Below are 20,866 nucleotides of genomic sequence, written 5' to 3' on the forward strand. Positions count from 1 at the left end.
TATCTAACACATGATGCTAACTGATACAGCTAGACAGGTAACACATTATGTTAACTAATACAGCTAGACAGGTAACACATTATGCTAACTAATACAGCTAGACAGGTAACACATTATGCTAACTAATACAGCTAGACAGGTAACACATGATGCTAACTAATACAGCTAGACAGGTAACACATGATGCTAACTAATACAGCTAAACAGGTAACACAGGATGCTAACTAATACAGCTAGACAGGTAACACAGGATGCTAACTAATACAGCTAGACAGGTAACACAGGATGCTAACTAATACAGCTAGACAGGTAACACATGATGCTAACTAATACAGCTAAACAGGTAACACAGGATGCTAACTAATACAGCTAGACAGGTAACACATGATGCTAACTAATACAGCTAGACAGGTAACACATGATGCTAACTAATACAGCTAAACAGGTAACACAGGATGCTAACTAATACAGCTAGACAGGTAACACATGATGCTAACTAATACAGCTAGACAGGTAACACATGATGCTAACTAATACAGCTAAACAGGTAACACAGGATGCTAACTAATACAGCTAGACAGGTAACACAGGATGCTAACTAATACAGCTAGACAGGTAACACAGGATGCTAACTAATACAGCTAACACAGGATGCTAACTGATACAGCTAAATAACACATTGCTGTGTTTGTTAGCAAGCTAACTTACTGTGGTAACTTGCGATTGAGAAATACAATGTGTTCTTATTTGTTAATTTATTCCATTGTATTTCTGTTATTTCAGGTAACTTTGCCTCTTGCTATTGAACATGTGTTGCACTCTGCTCATTATTCAGCAGTTTTCTGTAAAAAACAAGTAATATCATTATTGTTATTTTAGACTAGATGTTCTTCTTCCACTCACCTCCTTCACGCTGTAAATACTCCTCATAATCACACATTTCAGAATACAGACCTACACATCTACCCATTCAATATTTACTATTTTACAATATTTTTTATTTTTACATAAAATGTAGAGAATTACTTGCATATAGATATTGTATGTGGTTCGTAATGGTGTCTTTTTTATTGTTATGTTTTTCCTCTCATAATTATTTCCATGTTTTTTAAAAGTTCAAAACATCTTTTCTGAGAGAGAAAGTGGCTCAAATAATAATAATATTAATGTGTTCATATGAAATACAGCAGTATAAAAATAATTCAACATTGATTGATGAGAAACCGGCTGCAGAGCAGAAGAGTGGCGCCACCTAAAGGCCGGAACTCGATGTCACAGACTGAAATGTGAATGTCACTAAATACTTTTACAAATAAATTCTGTTAATTCACATTAGTAAGACAGGAGACTTTAAGTCAATTGTTCTTCGTTTGCAATCTTTGTTTAAAAAGGCTTAAAAAGGCATTCAGCTTGAAGAAGTGTAGAGTGACTAAAGAGGAGTTTTCACTTAAGAGCCAATCACACATTCTCATTTACTTTTATGTTTATGGTCAGTGATTCAATGAACAAAATATGACGCTGGTTAACAGGATGTCTAAGAAATCCTGGAACATTCAGGATTTGACTTCAACTCATGAGATAATAAAGTAATGAAGTTGTTATTCACACAATCCTTCAACCTGACATTTTCATCAATTTTTGCAAAAGGCTGCATTTGTTTTCCCTAATAAAGAAAATAAATGCATGATAATCATTTCTAGTAAAACAGCAGCAAGGGACTTTGTTTCTGCTTATAATATTTAAACTAACTCACTTTTATTTACTTACTTTAATATTTTACATGGTATTTTCCCTGAATTTGTTCTTTTACCTAAATGAAGGATACTTTTCTCATCCAAGCACATCACAAACTCCACATGAAGCTTTTAACAGGAAATAAAATGCAGTTAAAAAGGAGATATTCAAGCTGCTTATAAAATGGCACTAAGGAAAGGAGACGAGGAATCAGTTGAAGGGAACCAGATCCCTCCCTCTCTGTCGTTGTGTATTCAGCAGCACGATGCTCCTGTCTCCTCCTTGCAAACAGAAATCAGTCGACCAGCTGCTGCGTCAGACTTCCAGAGTGGCGTCTTAATGTCGGAAAGCCTGCGAGTCGTCTTCTATTTATTAATTTATCGCCAGAGAGAGTAAAGCTCCGTGACTTTATGTGCAACACAAGAAGCACCTGAGCGGCCTCCTGCTCCAGCACAGCTCACCTGCACCACGCTTAAACCCTTCACCCACACCTGGAAGAAAAAAATAAGGCTAAAATAATTGGTTGCATTTTTACATTATGTTTTTGTTTAAAATGTTTTTTCAATGGATTGTTTGAACTTGAATCAAAAAGTTTAAAAAAGAAAAGATCCCCAAAGAGAAAAACACAGAATGAACGAATGACAGATGACAGATAATTTTATAGCAAAAATAGGAAAAAGAGGCTACAATTTGCAGGAGCTCACCAAAATCGGACAGTTGAAGACTGGAAAACTGTTGCCTGGTCGGATGAGTCTGGACTTTCTGTTGAGACCTTCAGATGGTAGAGATGCACCTCCCTCTCCTTGCTGTCTTCATCCACAGGTCAACAGCTTGCTTTGGGTCAAATGTCTCTGTGGTCTGCTTAGACAGGTGAATGTGCATCAGGGCTGAGAGATCCGTACTTGTTTTTTATTATGTTGAGGTGGGACAATTGTTAGGCATTTAAGAAGAAGTGCGCCCCTAGCGGTGGGAAGTATATTACATGTAGTATTGTTTAGTGTAGAACTATAGTTTGTGTGATGTTAGATAGTAGATATTACATTTGTATGTTAGATGAAGTGAATGCATTATACTCAATAACAATTTATAGTCATGTAAATCATATAAATACTGTACAAATTAACATCCTGTCACGATGTGATGTTAAAACATGGGGACGGAAGCTAACTGCCGTCCTTTATGGATTTCTCCCATCTTTTCCCAAAGAGGTTATTTGGGAGTTTTTTCTCCTGTCAGGTATTAGATGAGCAACTGGATGCAAAGTATTGCACCAAACTGTGAAAAAAACATTAAGAACTGTGATCTTATATGTTGTGATGTAATTGAAGTGTACTAGTTATAAGATGAAGACAAACTTTGTATACTGTGTTATATTCACTCTTTTAGGCATAAAGAATGCATTGGAATGTGAGGAAGAGATAAAGCCGACGAACTAGTGGCGACGTGAGCAGGCGGCAGAATCACGTCGGCAGCGTCTGGGTCCAAAGTCGCTCTGTCACACCAAGACGATTCTCAACACCCGACGGCCGAGTAGCGTCCGTTCTGCGCCTGCGTGAGAGGAAATACCTTCCGTACCAGCAGGTGGCAGAATCCTCTCTCACAAGCTGCACTGCTTAAAGGAAGTGTAAGAGACAGCTCAACCACCTTGTTGATGTTGGAGTAAGCGTCTGGGTTACTTGTATTTACTATTTGGACCAAGTCAAACACAGAAGAGGCTCAAAGGCGTTTTCCTGCCTGCTTCAAGCGCATCTATTCTGTCACAGTGGTGTCTTTGTCACGTTGTCAGGTGGCCTCACACTTCTCTGCGCTTCATTCCGAGCAGTCACTCAACGTAATTAACTCTATAGAAACTGTTTCTGCCCCACGGACACCGTTATTTAAGTTAAAGGTAAACAACCGAGGAGTTATATTTAATAACTTAATCAAAGTTAAATGTAACAATACAACTGTGCAACAAACTAGGAGAATTAAAGGGGGACTTTTGAATATTAGATCTGTGTGCTCTAAAGCTGAACTAATATCTGACAACCATGTTGATATTTTCTGTCTTACTGAAACATGGCTATTGGATGGGGAGTATTTTAGCTTGAACGAAGCGACTCCTCCAGGTCATGTTAATACTCATATCCCCCGAGGCACAAGCCGAGGGGGTGGAGTGGCAGCTATTTATGACTCCTGCCTTTTAATAAACCTTAAACCTAAACTGGATTATAACTCATTTGAAAGTCTGACTTTCAGTCTTTCACAACCAACCTGGAAAATAATCCAGCCGGTTCTCTTTGTAAAATTGGGCAGGGGCCCACAGGGCCCCAGGTCCTTATTCTGAATTTTTATGTGAATTTTCACAGTTCTTAATGAGTTTGGTCCTTAAAACGGACAAGGTAATTATAGTGGGTGACTTTAACATTCATGTGGATGTCGATAACGACAGCCTTGGTACTTCATTTCTCTCTTTGCTGGAATCAATTGGTTTCTGTCAGACTGTAAACAAACCAACTCATTGTTTTAACCACACCCTCGACTTGGTTCTTGTGTATGGTATTGTGATAGAACACTTAACAATCTTTCCACAGAACCCTCTCCTGTCGGACCATTGTCTGATAACCTTTGAATTTCTACTGCCAGAATCTCCTCCTCCTGCCAAGGGTTTCTACAGTCGATGTTTATCGGACACCGCTCTAGCCTCATTTAAAGAAGCCATTCCCTCTGCTCTAAGTTCAGTGTCCTGTCTCAAGATATCAGAAGACTCCTGTGAAAACTTCAGTCCGTCACAAATCGACCATCTTGTCGATACTGCCACAGGCTCTTTGAGAATGGCACTGGACGGTATTGCTCCCCTCAAAAGAAGAATGGCGACAAGAAGGAAGTTTGCCCCTTGGTATAACTCTCAAACCCGGAACTTAAAGCAAACTGTGCGGAAACTTGAGCGGTTATGGCGTTCCACCAAATCAGAAGGATCTAGGCTAACTTGGCAAGACAGCGTTAAAACATATAAGAAGGCTCTCTGTAACGCAAGAGCATCCTATTACTCATCATTAATCGAGAAAAATAAAAACAACTCCAGGTTTCTCTTCAGCACTGTAGCCAGACTGACAGAGAGTCACAGCGCTGTCGAGCCGTGTATTCCTGTGGACCTCAGTAGTAACGACTTTATGAACTTCTTCAATAATAAGATTCTGACTATCAAAGAGAAAATTGATGGTCTACTACCCCCAACCGGAGCCGACCCGTCCTCGGATGTAGGCACAGCAGATATATGAGCCAGAGGGTTCAAGGTGCAATGTGATGAGGAAGTAGAATCCTGCATGTAACAACGTGTACTTTATGAGAAGCTGCAGTTTGTCATAAAGGTAAATGTTTAACACCTTCAGACCGATACGTGAAACACTGATAAGATCCTCAAAGTGAAGAATAAAAACACTGCTTCTTCACGTGGTCCCTACTAGTCTACATGTAGAAGAAGACCAGGTGACAAAGAGGGGCGTTCACTGGTCCTCTGAACCATCTGGTCCACCAGCATCCAGTCTGTTGTCATAGCAACACTTTACAAGGTGAAAGGATTGTTCCACAGATGCTGGTTTTGATCCCGAAAGACTCTTGTTTGAGCAGTGAGGAGGATTCTGTTCACGATGACCTTTGACCCTGTAAACACACCTCAGACTGAGACGCAGTGGACCAGTCAGACTTTGGACTTTGATGGTGACATGAGGACACACCCTCTCTGATGAAAGATAAGAAGCTTCACTTCACTTCACTCCGTCTGATGGAAGCTGAAGTGAAGCACGGAGATCCTTTTCTACAGACCTGCTGAGGACAGAAGAGAGCTGCACACTGAGGAAGATCATGTCTCCAAGCTCAGTAAGTGCAGCTGTGATTGGTGGAATGACATCATTGATGCTTGTGAACGTGTGATTGTTTAAAGCTGGTGAACAAGATGGCTCCTGTGTGAGCAGGCAGAGAAGCTGCTGTTAGTCTGAATGATGACGCTGTGATGAAGAAGAGGAGCTCAGTCTGATCTGGGGTCTGTGAGGACTGTTACTGATGAGGAGGGGAAGAGAGCAGACGGAGGGGCACTAGGACCCAGCAGGGACCACAGAGCTCACCTGGGCCTTTGTTCCTTACTGAAACCCACCTGAGAGACTCTGTTTGCTCTCACCTGCTGCTTCAGTCCTTTAAGTCCACAAAGCTTCATGTTCATTTCTTCATCTGCTTCAAACACATTGAGTCACTTTGTAGTGTTTGAATGTGTTTGTGTTTCCTTTAGTCTTCAGCTTTTCTCTCTTTGATCACCAGGTTGTAGTCGACCAGCTGCTACAACTCAGTTGAGGAGAAACAGCTTGTAGATTCGTCACTGCAATAAGATGTGATTGAATTATTCCACTAGTTTAATGTGTTGAGAAGCTGAATAGAACCGTGGATTAGTCCACAGAGAACAACTTCTTCACAAATATACATTTTATATTTGAGGTCTTTTTTCAGTTGTAGATTTTCATTCAAAAACGTCCGGCACTCTGCAACAAGCTGTCTGATGACTGGACGTCCTTCATGTGTCCAAACTCACAGAGCTCAGACTGATCTGCTGGTTAATTACTGTGTGTGTAGTTGTTCCTGTTGGATTGTGTTCATAGTTTGTGTTTTTATCGCTGTACACTATGTTCACCAGTGAATAAAATCTCAACCTTTCAGGTTCTTTTTTTTAAGATCAAAGCTTTTGGATTTGTCTCCATTTGCTTCCTGCTTCACGATTATTTGATTATAAATTGATTTTGTTTGATAAATGCATTAATGTTGTTGCAGGTGAAGCTGTGAGACGTCTTCAAACTTCCCCAATATTCACAGATTCATCCAACTTGTGTCCACCAAGAGGACGCTGACTTCATCAGAGGTGAAAGAGGGAGAAGAATTCTATTTGATTGTTTATCAAATCCAATTAACTAAAGAGCAGTGATTGTTCTCCACGGTTGATATTTATTTGGGTGTCTTTATGAAGGACAGATGGAAGTCAAGAAGGACATCCTCTACATTTTAGAGGAGCTCGAAGAGAAGGAGTTCAAACGGTTCAAGTGGCACCTGAAGAACTATTCAAGCCCAGACCATCGAAAAATCCCACCCTGTGACCTGGAGAACGCAGACAGGATGGACACAGTGGACCTGATGGTTCGGTGCTACGACACAGACTCGGTTCAGGTGGCCGTGAAGGTTTCGGAAGAGATGCAAAAGAATCAGGCTGAAAAATTATCCCAAATTAACTCTGTGGGTAAGTTGTTAAAAAGGAACAAAGACATCAGATGCGTATAATAAAGATACAACAGAAGTAAAGATGAGGAATGTGCTTCATTAATCCTCCTCATCTCAGGAGGGAGGGGCTCTTCTGAAGCTCCTCCCCCTCTGATGTATGAACACTAAACGAGTGACATTAATGATATAATTAACGTCAATACCATTCTTAATAAATGTTATTAATAAGAGGGGCACCACCCTGGGAGGAGGATCAAAAACCAAACTATAAACCAGTGATCATCAACTGGCCGTTCGATCCGGCCCGCGACTGGATTCTTAAGTTGCTCATGTATCCCTGTCACATGTCACATGATGCGGAGATGGTCAGCTGCCGCTTTGGGCTTACTTTGTTTTAATAAATCCAGAGTTCATTGACGCGCTGCAGTGCTTCTCCCTCACTAAGCCAGCGCTCGTCATTGTGGAGGAACAGGTCATCATGAGAAGCCTGGGATTCCAGCACGGATTTGTGGAACAGGAGGTGCTGCGAGCGTGAAGTTCCTCTGATGTGGTTGATCCTTGTCATTGTTTCTCTATCACCTCTTTGAGCTCCCCCACGTAGCTTTGTGTGCAGCAGGCTTTGATGGATGATACAATGGAGTGTGTTAGTTTTAGGAGCAACAGTCTTCATTCTGCTCACCAGAGCCTCATTTTTACCAATCATGGCAGGTGCAGGTGGGAGGAGATCGAGATCAAAGTGAACAGACTTTTTTGTACAAACCTCTAATTATTACACACTTCAATTATTTCCATGTTCATATTTCTCACAGTCAGTGTTGTGGGGAGCTTCAGATGCAGCGAAATACAACCAATAGCTTAATCCAAGGGAACTATTACACCATTAAAGATATTATAAAATTATATTAAAGCACTATCTGGTTTGTGTCGTCTCTTTTTTTGTTAATTCAGAGATTTTCACCAACTGTCAACGTGAACTCAAATCCAACCTGAAGGAGAAGTTCCAGTCTGTGTTTGAGGGGATCGCTGAAGCAGGAAACCCAACCCTTCTGAATGAGATCTACACAGAGCTCTACATCACAGAGGGAGGGACTGCAGAGGTCAATGAAGAACATGAGGTCAGACAGATTGAAACAGCATCCAGGAGACCAGCCAGACCTGAAACAACCATCAGACGAGAAGACCTCTTCAAAGCCTCAGCTGGAAGGAAGAAACCAGTCAGAACAGTGATGACTAAGGGAGTGGCTGGCATTGGGAAAACAGTCTTAACACAGAAGTTCACTCTGGACTGGGCTGAAGACAAAGACCACCAGGACATACAGTTCACATTTCCATTCACCTTCAGAGAGCTGAATGTGCTGAAGAAGAAGTTCAGCTTGGTGGGACTTGTTCATCACTTCTTCAGTGAAACCAGAGCAGCAGGAATCTGCAGGTTTGAGAAGTTCCAGGTTGTGTTCATCTTTGACGGTCTGGATGAGTGTCGACTTCCTCTGGACTTCCACAACAATGAGATCCTGACTGATGTCACAGAGTCCTCCTCAGTGGATGTGCTCCTCACAAACCTCATCAGTGGGAAGCTGCTTCCCTCTGCTCGCCTCTGGATAACCACACGACCTGCAGCAGCCAATCGGATCCCTCCTGAGTGTGTTGGCATGGTGACAGAGGTCAGAGGGTTCACTGACCCCCAGAAGGAGGAGTACTTCAGGAAGAGGTTCAGCGATGAGGAGCAGGCCAGCGGGATCATCTCTCACATCAAGACCTCACGAAGCCTCCACATCATGTGCCACATCCCAGTCTTCTGCTGGATCACTGCTACAGTTCTGGAGGAGGAGTTGATGACCAGAGAGGGAGGAGAGCTGCCCAAGACCCTGACTGAGATGTTCATCCAATTCCTGGAGGTTCAGTCCAAAGTGAAGAAGATCAAGTACGATGGAGGAGCTGAGAACGATCCACACTGGAGTCCAGAGAGCAGGAAGATGATCAAGTCTCTGGGAAAACTGGCCTTTGATCAGCTGCAGAAAGGCCACCTGATCTTCTATGAATCCGACCTGACAGAGTGTGGCATCGATATCAGAGCAGCCTCCGTGTGCTCAGGAGTGTTCACTCAGATCTTTAGAAAGGAGAAAGGACTGTTCAAGGAGGTGTTCTGCTTCGTCCATCTGAGTGTTCAGGAGTTTCTGGCAGCTCTTCATGTCCATCTGACCTTCATCAACTCTGGTGTCAATCTGCTGTCCACCTCCATGTGGTTTAAAGTCTTTAGAAGCAAACCTAAACCCAAACGTTTCTACCAGAGTGCTGTGAACAAGGCCTTAAAGAGTCCTAATGGACACCTGGACTTGTTCCTCCGCTTCCTCCTGGGTCTTTCACTGGAGACCAATCAGAGTCTCCTACGAGGTCTGCTGACGCAGAGAACACCTTTTTGTACAGTCATCCTACAAGGTCTGCTGACACAGACAGGAAGTTGCTCACAGACCAATCAGGAGACAGTCCAATACATCAAGGAGAAGATCGATGAGAATGTGTCTCCAGAGAAAAGCATCAATCTGTTCCACTGTCTGAATGAACTGGATGATGCTTCTCTAGTGGAGGAGATCCAGCAGTCCATAAGATCAGGACGTCTCTCCACAGATGAACTGTCTCCTGCTCAGTGGTCAGCTCTGGTCTTCATCTTACTGTCATCAAAAGAAGATCTGAAGGTGTTTGACCTGAAGAAATACTCTGCTTCAGAGGAGGCTCTTCTGAGGCTGCTGCCAGTGGTCAAAGCCTCCAACAAAGCTGTGTAAGTAAAGACCGTTAGATTCATTCATCATGACTTAAACATGATGTCATCTTTTCTACTCATTGTTCACATTTACTTCATCATTGTCTCTTCAGACTGAGTGGCTGTAACCTCTCATGGAGAAGCTGTGAAGATCTGTCCTCAGTCCTCAGCTCCCAGTCCTCTAGTCTGGGAGAACTGGATCTGAGTAACAACGACCTGCAGGATTCAGGAGTGAAGCTGCTGTGTGATGGACTGAAGAGTCCACACTGTCACCTGGAGACTCTCAGGTCAGATTAAGTTAGTTTGTCTTCAATGATTTAAATGTCTCTAAACTATCAGCTCCATGCAGAGTAAAAATATTCTTTCTTAATCTATGAATTTGTTCATCAAGATTTTGTTAGATTTGATAAATTTGTGGATTTACTATTGTCACTTTGCAGCTTAATCTTTCTTTCCCTATAAACTATAAACTATCAGGACAGGAATGAAGGAGAACTGCACACAGGACCCTGACTTCTCCTGGAGAGAATCCTTGTAGTCGTTATCCTTGTAGCTTGGATCCAGAACATCTCAGTTATTACCTTCATCAGCTGGGGGACCCGGGGGAGGTGTGGAGATCTCGTGGAGGTGGGGGAGGGGCAAGATGCTTTCAATAAGGGGGGAGAGGAGAGAAAGTGGGGCGAGTTCCATTAATGACCAGATCTTTCATGTAGTCACTGAACTCCATGCAGGGGGAGGATGGGGGAGAGGGATGGGAAGGGGACCTGGATGGAGGCCACTGATGAACATCTCAGCATTGACACAGCTCTCTGTGTTTTACAGATCAATAAAGTCTCGCTTCAGAACTTCAGACTCTTGTTTCACAATATCACAGCTTCCTTTTTGCACAATGATGTTTTTCACTGTGGGATGGTCAGCCACAACGTCCATGATCTTCTCTCTTATGTTAGAAACCATATCTTTCAGAAAGGAGAGTTATTTGCTCCTTCATCTTTAACAGCGTAGTCACCAACAATCAGAGTCTCAGGCCCAGTTCACATTGACTCTCAGTCCTTACCCTGCTTTGAGAAGACAGTTGATCCAGATCAAAATCCAGATCAAATGGATATTTGGGATCCTGCGTCAATGGAGAAAATTGTTTTTTTAGTTCTAGGCTTGGTTGCAGTGGAGGTGTTTTGCTGGTTTTACTTTCTTCAGCTGCCCTTGGCCCTGTCCTCCTGAGTGGCGGGTTGAGGAGGAGTAGTTCTGCCCGTGTAGCAGAGCAGGTCAGTCACATCACAAACCTCAGGGCACTGGGTTTTTCCTGTTTGTCGTCCTTAAACTTCCTGGAGGTATGATTTCCTCTTCGGCTTTGCACCGACAGAGTTCCAGGGAGGTCCAGCATGTGAAGATTGATTAACTGCTACGTAGCCCTCCTGCTTCTTGGTAGACTTGGTGGTGTCGGGTACGGGTGCTGCTGGTGCAGGTTGTGCAGGGAGGACTCAGACGCAGAGTTCCAAGTTTCCAAAAGAGTGCTCTTTATTCCAAAACAGAAGCCGTGCACCAACGACGGGTAAACTCAACAGAGACAATGACGCGAAAGGGGACACCAGGCACACAAGGGAGGTGCAGGTGATTGGACACAGGTGGAAACAATCAGACACGGCAGACAATCACAGGGGAAGGCAGGAAGTGAAGCTAACCCAGATACACAAGATACATGAAACTACAAAATAAAACAGTAAGAAGAACCAAACTGTGACAAGTGGTGCTAGTTAGCTGTGTCTTAGCTTGTGTTGTCCAGTGTTGTGAGTCCATGGCAAAGTGGTATTGTTCCCACACAGTCCTTTCACATCCACCTTCACTTCTGGCGCGTGGAGTTTTGTTTCCAGGACCGTAATCTTCAGGAATCAGGAATCAGGAAACGTTTATTGCCATAGTATGTTGTACATACATGGAAATTGTCTTGGCGGAAGGTGCATGAAGACAGTACAATAAAGACAACATAGTGCAAATGAGATAAAAGTTCTGCAGGAGTTTGTAGTAGTCGTCTGTGGAGAATGGAGGCATCCTGCTGCTACTTAGCTTTAGCTTAGATGAAGCTCCTTGTCAGCCTCGGCCCAGTAAAAAATTAAAAAATCACTTAAAGCAGACTTTTAAATGTAATAAAACATCAACTAACTCAACCAACAAATAGGTAAACAACAATTATGTAAAAGATCAATCATATGTGATGAATTGACATTTATCTGCGAGACAAAAGCCCTTTTTGTGAATTCATGAAGATAAAGACTCATTTCTAATTAAAACTCCCTTTGTGCTCTACATCTTTCAGATAGAGGATAGAGAAGTCTATCTTTGTATTTAACTCTTAACATAAACATTACATAACGTAAAAATTAAATATCTGCCTCATCGTGATATTGATACTACAGTACTTCTTGTAAACAATAGAGCACAATTAACTAATTTGTTCCTTTCGTTTAAAGTAGAACAAAATAAATCATGAATACTTTTACTGAGCTAAATTACCTTAGTTGGAGATGGTGGTGCATGGAGTAGTGCAGTGCGCTGGGGGCCGCAAGGTTGGTGGTTCGAATCCTGGCTGCCCCTTGTGCCATGTCGAAGTGTCCCTGAGCAAGACATCTAACCCCCAATTGCTCCCCAGGCAAAAATGTTATGCATGGGGTATAATGCAATGTAAGTCGCAATGGATAAAAGCGTCAGCTAAATAACATGAAATGTAGTTCTTACTGATTCTATTCCATCAAGATTTCATTTGAACACAAATGGTTTTTTTTCTTCTTGACGATTGTTGTCTCTTCAGACTGAGTGGATGTAACCTCTCAGAGAGAAGCTGTGAAGATCTGTCCTCAGTCCTCAGCTCCCAGTCCTCTAGTCTGAGAGAACTGGATCTGAGTAACAACAACCTGCAGGATTCAGGAGTGGAGCTGCTGTGTGATGGACTGAAGAGTCCACACTGTGACCTGGAGACTTTCAGGTCAGATTAAGTTTTAAAAGTCTCTCCAAACCATCAGCTCCATGCAGAGTAATAAGGATCTTTTCTTATCTATGAAGTTGTTCATACAAACTAATGTAGGAGACAAAACTCAGGACTAAAGGCCCTTTTTGTGAATGAATGTTTCTGTTTCCAACATCACAAGAACCTTGTAGACAAGACAAACGGATTACACAATAGTTAAAAATAAAACATCACAGGTTCATCCTGTTGTTCCTCTTATTTAGGCTTGTGATGTCATGTTTGATGTAATTATTGAACGAAAGGGAGAAAAGCAGAAGTGGGAAAGAGACTGAAGACTTTAATGTCTCTACAGTGACGATCTGATGAGAGTTTGATGGGTGTTTATTTCTAATTTAGAAAGTAAATAACATGAAATCAGAAGATAAAGATGAATTTCTCATTTACACTCCCTTTGTGCTCTACATCTTTCATTAAAACAAGTCAGATAGAGGATAGAGAATCTATCTTTGTATTTACCTCTAAAAAACGTTAAATACCTACCTCATTGTGATATTAATACTACAGTACTTCCTGGAATCAATAGAGCACAATTAACTAATTTGTTACTCTTGTTTAAAGTACAACAAAATAAATCATAAATACTTTCACTGAGCTAATTTTTCTTGGTTCCTACTGATTGTATTTTATCAGGATTTTATTTTAACATACATTTTATTTTTCTTCTTGTTAATCATTGTCTCTTCAGACTGAGTGGCTGTAACCTCTCAAAGAGAAGCTGTGAAGTTCTGTCCTCAGTCCTCAGCTCCCAGTCCTCTAGTCTGAGAGACCTGGATCTGAGTAACAACGACCTGCAGGATTCAGGAGTGAAGCTGCTGTGTGATGGACTGAAGAGTCCACACTGTGACCTGGAGACTCTCAGGTCAGATTAAGTTAGTTTGTCTTCAATGATTTAAAGGTGTCTCTAAACTATCATCTCCATGCAGAGTAAAAAGGATCTTTCTTTGTCTATGAAGTTGTTCATACGAACTAATGTAGGAGACAGACTAAAAGCCCTTTTTGTGAATTAATGTTTCTGTTTCCAACATCACAAGAACCTTGTAGACAAGACAAACTGATTACACAATAGTTAAAAATAAAACATCACAGGTTCATCCTGTTGTTCCTCTTATTTAGGCTTTGTGATGTCATGTTTGATGTAATTAATTAATGAAAATGAGAAAAGCAGAAGTAGTAAAGAGACCTTCAGTCTTTAATGTCTATACAGTAACAATCTGATGAGAGTTTGGTGGATGTTTATTTCTAATTTAGAACGTTACAAACATGAAATCAAAAGAAAAAGTTGAATTTCTCATTTACACTCCCTTTGTGCTCTTTCATCTTTCCTCATTGTGATATTGGTCCTACAGTACTTCCTGTAAACAGTAGAGCACAATTAACTGACATTTGTTTAAAGACAAAAGAAAAAACAATTGAAGCACATTTTTCTGATTTTATTTTAGTTCAAACTCATCATCAAAGAGAATTTCATTTTACATAAATGTTATCGTCTTCTTGTTATTTGTTATCTCTTCAGACTGAGTGACTGTAACCTCTCAGAGAGAAGCTGTGAAGATCTGTCCTCAGTCCTCAGATCCCAGTCCTCTAGTCTGAGAGAACTGGATCTGAGTAACAACCACCTGAAGGATTATGGAGTGAAGCTGCTGTGTGATGGACTGAAGAGTCCACACTGTCACCTGGAAACTCTCAGGTCAGGATTCAATTAATGTCCAACCTCAACGCTTCATTCTTCTCCTTCATAAGATTCTTATTGCTTGTATTATTTAAGTCAAACATGTATTTTCCAAATTTTTCCATAAACGTGTTCATTTTCAATATAATTGTTAAAGGTACAATTGATTAGTAACAAGTAGGCAGATGATATGATTCTGTAAACAGGACACACAAATAACACACAGCTCTTAGATGTCTGGTCATAAGTAATGTTATCAGATGGTTGATGGACTTTAGTGGGTCTTTGGTTGTGACTGGAAACCAGTCAGTGACCATGTTGATGTGACCCCCTCAGTACTCAACAGTATCTCAGTCCTGCAGTGACCTCACAGCTCCCTCAGGTCATGTGACATGTGTGATGTTTTGTGTGTCTGCAGCCTGTCAGGCTGTCTGATCACAGAGGAAGGCTGTGCTTCTCTGGTCTCAGCTCTGAGCTCCAACCCCTCCCACCTGAGAGAGCTGGACCTGAGCTACAACCATCCAGGAGACTCAGGAGTGAAGATGCTGTCTGATGGACTGGAGGATCCTCACTGGAAACTGGAGACTCTCAGGTATGAAGAGGCTGCAGCCACAGACCATCAGTCTGATAGAGGAGGAAGAGCTGGAGACCTTTTCTCTGTCCCACTGTCAGTCTGGTCATGTGACCCTGACACACCAAGCTGACCTCAAACTACCAGAGGCTCAAACTGTTTGTGTCCCACATGAGACCATCAACACAGAGTGAAGTAGTGAGGAACAGTAACCAGGATAAACAGGGAGGAAGGTGATGAAAGGGTTATTTCTCTGGATCCTTGTCTTGTTGTTATAAGAGAGGACAGAGGTGTCTCCTGACACGTTGAAGGCATCATGGTGGGTTGATATGAGTCAACGTCGTCACGGTGCTGGTTTGTGGCTTTTATCAAACAACACTTGGAGGTTTAGATGCTCTTCATCATTTAGATGCCTCCAGTGTGTGTTGTCCTCCTTTAGTCCAGACATTATTATTAATAGAAACAACCTGCTGCGTCTTGATGGATCATCACAGCAGTAATGTTTGGTGTTTTAAAGGAGTTCAGCTTCAGGTTTTGTTGCTTTGCACTGAGAGCCAGTTCCCTGGATGATAAGTTGCACTTATTGAAACTACAGGTGTCAGTTGACCACAGACGCTCAGTGAAGAACCAACAGCTGATGGTGGACCTGGTGTGTCAGAGCCAAAAAAGTTTTGTTTAGGACTGGACCAAAGTTGTAGTTCTAGTGCTCTGTGGCTGCAGACCCACCTGAGCTGTAACATCTTCACCTCCAGTCTACAGGGGATAGAAACCAGTGTTGACTGTTGCTAGGAGACAGGATGTGAACAGCAGTATCACAGTCAGACCCTTTGGACCTCCAACCACCAGCCAACCTCCATCAGTGTTTGAGGTGCTGCAGTGATTTCAGGCTCCTTTCTTCTTCAGAGAGACAACAGTCAACAGCCTTACTATTAATGACTCTGCTTGACTGTCACACCGAATGGAATCAACTGGAGAAAGAAGGAGGTCGGGTCCAACGAGCCACTGGCCTTGACAGAACCCCCCAAACTCATAGATGTCCTGCATCTGTCTCAACGTTACTGACCCGACCTGCTGCACGGACTGCTGGACTGTGGTTGAAAGAGGCCGAAGCAGCAACTCCATCCCCACAAAGGACAATGTGTGGACATGTCAATGTGTGCATGGCCTACCAGGGGAAGACCAGGGGCTGCAGATGTGTAGATGCTTGGCTCTGCATGGATGTGCAGGTTGACTCGTCATAGCGGCTGTTGGTCACGTGACGTCCTGGGGACGTTATTCTCAGGGTTATTTTCCCTGTTTGTAACACGTCCAGCAGCAGGAACCACCAACGTCTTCAATAGGTCCTTTTTACTTTCACCCTGTGTACCTGCCATCTTCTGTGTGGTAAAGTATACTTTTAATCCTTAAGATTTATTCATCACTATCAGAGTGGATTCTCTTTTAGGCACAAAATAAAAACCTTTAAGTATCGATTAATCAGTTCAGCGTCACAATGAAGCTTCTCAGAATGTTTCCTGGATTCAATGTGTGTTCCATGGAGAGAAGGAGGTGTGGTGCTGGGGCCACTCAGAGCCTTCAGTTTACCCAGAATGCTTCTTGCTCGCTGGCTGCTAGCGGCTCCGGTCTTGGTTTCACTTTCTCCCAAACCGGTCCATGTCTGAATCGGACCTCGTCTGCGTCAGAAGAGCCAAACGTTTCACATCCGTTTGGAGCTGAAACGACACCTGACAGCAACAACGTGATTGGTTCAGAGACACAGGGTCTGATTGGTTGGTTGTTTAAACGTGGACACGCCCACATCAGCTGACAGCGTGATGCTGGGAGACGACTGAGGGACACATAGATCATCTTCCTTTCTGAAGATGGTCACATGTCACATGTTGTGTTCACTGAACCACAAGGACAAAGAAACCACTTGATGCAGGTTTAAACATTGATTCACTGACTGCTGAAGGACACTGAGGGACATGGAAGATGATGCTCAGTAGAATACTGATGATAGTAGATGATCAGAAGAAGAAGAGGTGGTCCATGTGGACATGAAGGACCAAGCTGTGTGTATGAGAGTGATATGATGTCCATGTCTCCATGCTGCTCTGACCCCCCTCCTCCTTTCAGGGTGGAGCCTGCTGGAGTCCGATGGATGACACCAGGTCTGATGAAGTGTAAGTGAGCTTTGAGTTGGATTCATCACACTGTGACATCACTCATTCACCTCTGTGATGTCATCATCAAAGTGTCACTAGATGAACACATGATTAATAACTGCAGCTGTATTGTGTCTTGTTCTCTCATCAGATTCCTGTGAACTCACAATCGACACAAACACAGTAAACGAAGACCTCAAACTGTCTGACAACAACAGGAAGGTGACATATGTGAAGGAGGTTCAGTCATATCCTGATCATCCAGACAGATTTGACTACTATCCTCAGCTGCTGTGTGGAACTGGTCTGACTGGTCGCTGTTACTGGGAGGTCGAGTGGAGCGGATACGTTAAGGTATCAGTGAGTTACAGAGGAATCAAGAGGAAAGGAGTCAGTGAAGACTGTAGGTTTGGATACAATCATCAGTCCTGGAGTCTGATCTGCTGTGATGAAGGTTACTCTGTGTGTCACAATAAGACATTTACACAGATCATCACCTCCTCCTCCTCCTTCTTCTCCTCCTCCTTCTCCTCCTCTGGTAGAGTAGCAGTGTATGTGGACTGTCCTGCTGGCTCTCTGTCCTTCTACAGAGTCTCCTCTGACTCACTGATCCACCTCCACACCTTCAGCACCACATTCACTGAACCTCTTTATCCTGGGTTCTGGTTCAGTTCTGGTTCTTCAGTGTCTTTGTGTCCTCTTCAGGACGGAGAGTCTCCTCCTGGTGGAGAACCTTCCTCTCTGCTCACCACATAGTTCAGTCTGTACAGCTGATGGAGGTCCATGTGGGTGTAGGGGCAGGTGGAGCAGGTGAGGGGTACCTGAGCTGGTCTGGACTCTGGGGGTCCACAGCTCTCTGGGACTTGTGCTGTTGCAGATGAACGTGTGAAAGAGCTCAGCGAGGTGTGTTTTAATGTCTCTGTGCTCGATGCTTCTGTGGATGAATCAATAATCATCATTTAGATGTTGGCTCCTAATTTAATAGTTTAATCTTAATCTTTATGTGTCACATGTTCAATATAAAGGTCTCATCTGCCCCCCCCAGTATGAGACAAATATATCAGTGTGATAAATTGTCCTTGTTTGTTTGTTTGGTTGCTAAAATAATGAAAGAAAGTGATTTTCAAGAATTGTTTGTAATTACAAAAATAAGTAAAATATGAACATGTGATTCTTTTTTTAACTTTAAATCTTTCTAAATGTTCAGTGGAATTACATCTAATTTCACATAATCAGGTTTGTTCTGAACAAAAACCTTTTGAAAGCTTCATCAAACCTCTGAAGAAGGTTAAATGACAGATAACATCATGTAATTGTGTTTTTATTAACGTTATATAATAGTACAACGTTTAGTGCCTCCATGTATTACTTTGTCTTCACAGGAATAGAATTGTTTGTTTCTAATGTGAATAAAGGACTTTTATTGGAAACAACATGAGGTGCAGTGACTGGTCCTGGCCAGCAGAGGGACGTCACTGATGGGATTAAACCAGTAAACAGGATTCATATTCCCAACATGTATCACAGTGACAATATAATAAAGACCAAATGTATGAATCTAAGTACTAGAATCCTCTTGAATATCTACCATAGAAAAGTCACATGACCTTGTGTGAGCTGAAGGTCACCAGGCTTTTTCATGTCCTCAGTCTCTAGGGGACATGTCCTCACATTTATCTATGGAAAACAGCTCTGAGATTCAGTCAGAAACCCATCAGCTCCTTCAAAGAGACAACCGGGACATGAAGACACTTTGACCCATTCAGAGGACATCCTGAATGTCTTCCACATGTCTCACCAGCACATGAAGACACTTTGACCCATTCAGAGGACATCCTAAATGTCATCCTAATGTCTCAACAGCACATGAAGACACTTTGACCCATTCAGAGGACATCCTGAATGTCTTCCACATGTCTCACCAGCACATGAAGACACTTTGACCCATTTGTGTACAGATGGAACAAAACAGAAGGAAAGGTCACACAAACAGAACCGAGGCGTTTTCACATGAAGGAAACAACACAACATGAAGGTGGTGTTGGTCTCTGTGGTGACTGTCTTCTCATTCTGGTCCTTCTGGAGCTTTGTGTCCACAGCAGAGATCTGATGAATGTTGGTTATTTCATTCAGATTTTACACCATTAAATCTACTTCCTGGTTCTTAGATGCAGGTTCACTTCTGTGTGCTGCTGTGTCATCACTGTAATTTAATCCACCAAATGCTTTAATGGCTTCCATCGACACAATAAACCGTCACAGAAAAATGGATTTAAATCATTTCATGACGACAGCGTGTTGCAGCTGAAGAGAATTCTTTGGACTCTTCATGAATGTTCGTGTTTTTCTATTCAAACTTCTTTAGTTCAGCAGACGACTTCGTTCACAGAGAGAAAAGCAGCTTTTTACTGTGTTGTGACAAAGGAAAGACCCCTGTGTGTGTGTTGGGGGTCAAAGGTCGGCACATCACAGAGGGATGATGTCACAGGTGGAAGAAGAGGATCAAGTTATTCTGTATTATTTAAAAAGATGATGTTTTTTCTTTTGGTTGTGTTTCTTGTGCATTTGACTCTTTTCAAGATGTTCAGAACCTTTTGAACTTCAGCTCCATTTGACAAGAATCTTTATTGGTGTTTATGTGTGTTTTGAACACAGCCAGCAGGTGGCAGCAAAAGCTTGATCATAAAATGCTTTCACCAGCGCGAGTTCATTATAAAGTCTATAAAAAATACTATAAACTTTAAAAAGTTTCAGTGTTTACTGCTGTACTGTAACACATTGGTTCGTTTGTCATTTTCATGTTGCTGGTTTCATTTACAAAATATAACATTTGAGGTTTTTGAGGGTTTTAAAGCTAAATGACATTTTGCATAAAAAACATTTTAAACACAGAAAGTGAAGAGGAGTCTGTACAGAAGCCCAGAGGGGCCAGTGAGAAAAAATAACTACTTTACCACTACAAACAAATTGATTTATCAGCTGTGTGGAAAACTGGATTATTTCTAATTATTGAGTTATTTGTATTCATTGAACAATGAACTCTTTGATAGGATGAATGTAACTGTACAGCGTTACAGGTTTAACTCCATGTAATATGATGTAAGGATTGTTGAGGACGCACCAGGAACCACAGGGTTGTTGGTTTGAACCCTGGTTTGTGTTCCAATGCAAAGTGTCCCTGAGCAACACACAGAACCCTGAACTGCTCCGTGGGCTAAAATGTAAACTGTTAAAAATGCAACATAAGTTCCTTTTGATAAAATCATCAGCTAAAAGAAGTTTTATTCAACACTGAGCAGATTTATTTTGACACTTTGTTGAGTGTTGATTTAACACTGACAAGACAAAATAAACACCAGCTTAGAGTTAGCTGTTAATGAGTCTTCATCTCCAACACTACCCACTGGTGTTGAGAAACGCTTGAGAATCGTTACATTTCAACTATATAAGAGTTCAAATTAACTCTATAACAGTGTTAAAATGGCAACACTTTAAAAAGTGTTACATTGACACTGTGGAGTTTGGACCCCATGGGACACTTTAAAAGTGTTAAAATTATCTCCAATAGTGTTCATTTGAGTCCATTTTGCTGTGCATGTGCTTCACAATAAACATGTAAAAAACTAAAAAGTCAAGATTAAAACAAGGGTTACATACAATGAAATGACTAAATGAATAAAGTGAAATGTGAAACAAAATAAAAAGCGCACTGAGCAGATCAAACAAA

The 20,866-nt window shown here is 42.0% G+C and overlaps 1 protein-coding gene and 1 long non-coding RNA gene across 3 annotated transcripts; both read left to right on the forward strand.

Moving 5' to 3' along the window:
* The first annotated feature begins 5,219 nt into the window (after positions 1-5,219).
* Positions 5,220-7,579, forward strand: LOC134107831 (uncharacterized). 2 transcript variants are annotated; one of them, XR_009942820.1, is made up of 3 exons: positions 5,220-5,592; positions 6,532-6,619; positions 6,725-7,579. It is a non-coding gene; the product is annotated as an uncharacterized LOC134107831 (long non-coding RNA). The 2 variants fall into 2 exon arrangements; XR_009942821.1 differs by having other exon boundaries at positions 6,730-7,579.
* Positions 7,580-7,673: 94 nt separating this feature from the next.
* LOC134107841 (NACHT, LRR and PYD domains-containing protein 3-like) lies at positions 7,674-18,954 on the forward strand. Its single transcript, XM_062559763.1, has 8 exons — positions 7,674-7,686; positions 7,921-9,363; positions 9,409-9,748; positions 13,438-13,611; positions 14,266-14,439; positions 14,840-15,013; positions 17,111-17,157; positions 17,291-18,954. The coding sequence occupies exons 1-8, from the start codon at positions 7,674-7,676 to the stop codon at positions 17,893-17,895; spliced, it is 2,970 nt and encodes a 989-aa protein (XP_062415747.1). The 3' UTR covers positions 17,896-18,954.
* Positions 18,955-20,866: the final 1,912 nt, after the last annotated feature.

This window comes from Pungitius pungitius, chromosome 20, assembly GCF_949316345.1.
Source record: "Pungitius pungitius chromosome 20, fPunPun2.1, whole genome shotgun sequence".
NCBI lineage: Eukaryota > Metazoa > Chordata > Actinopteri > Perciformes > Gasterosteidae > Pungitius > Pungitius pungitius.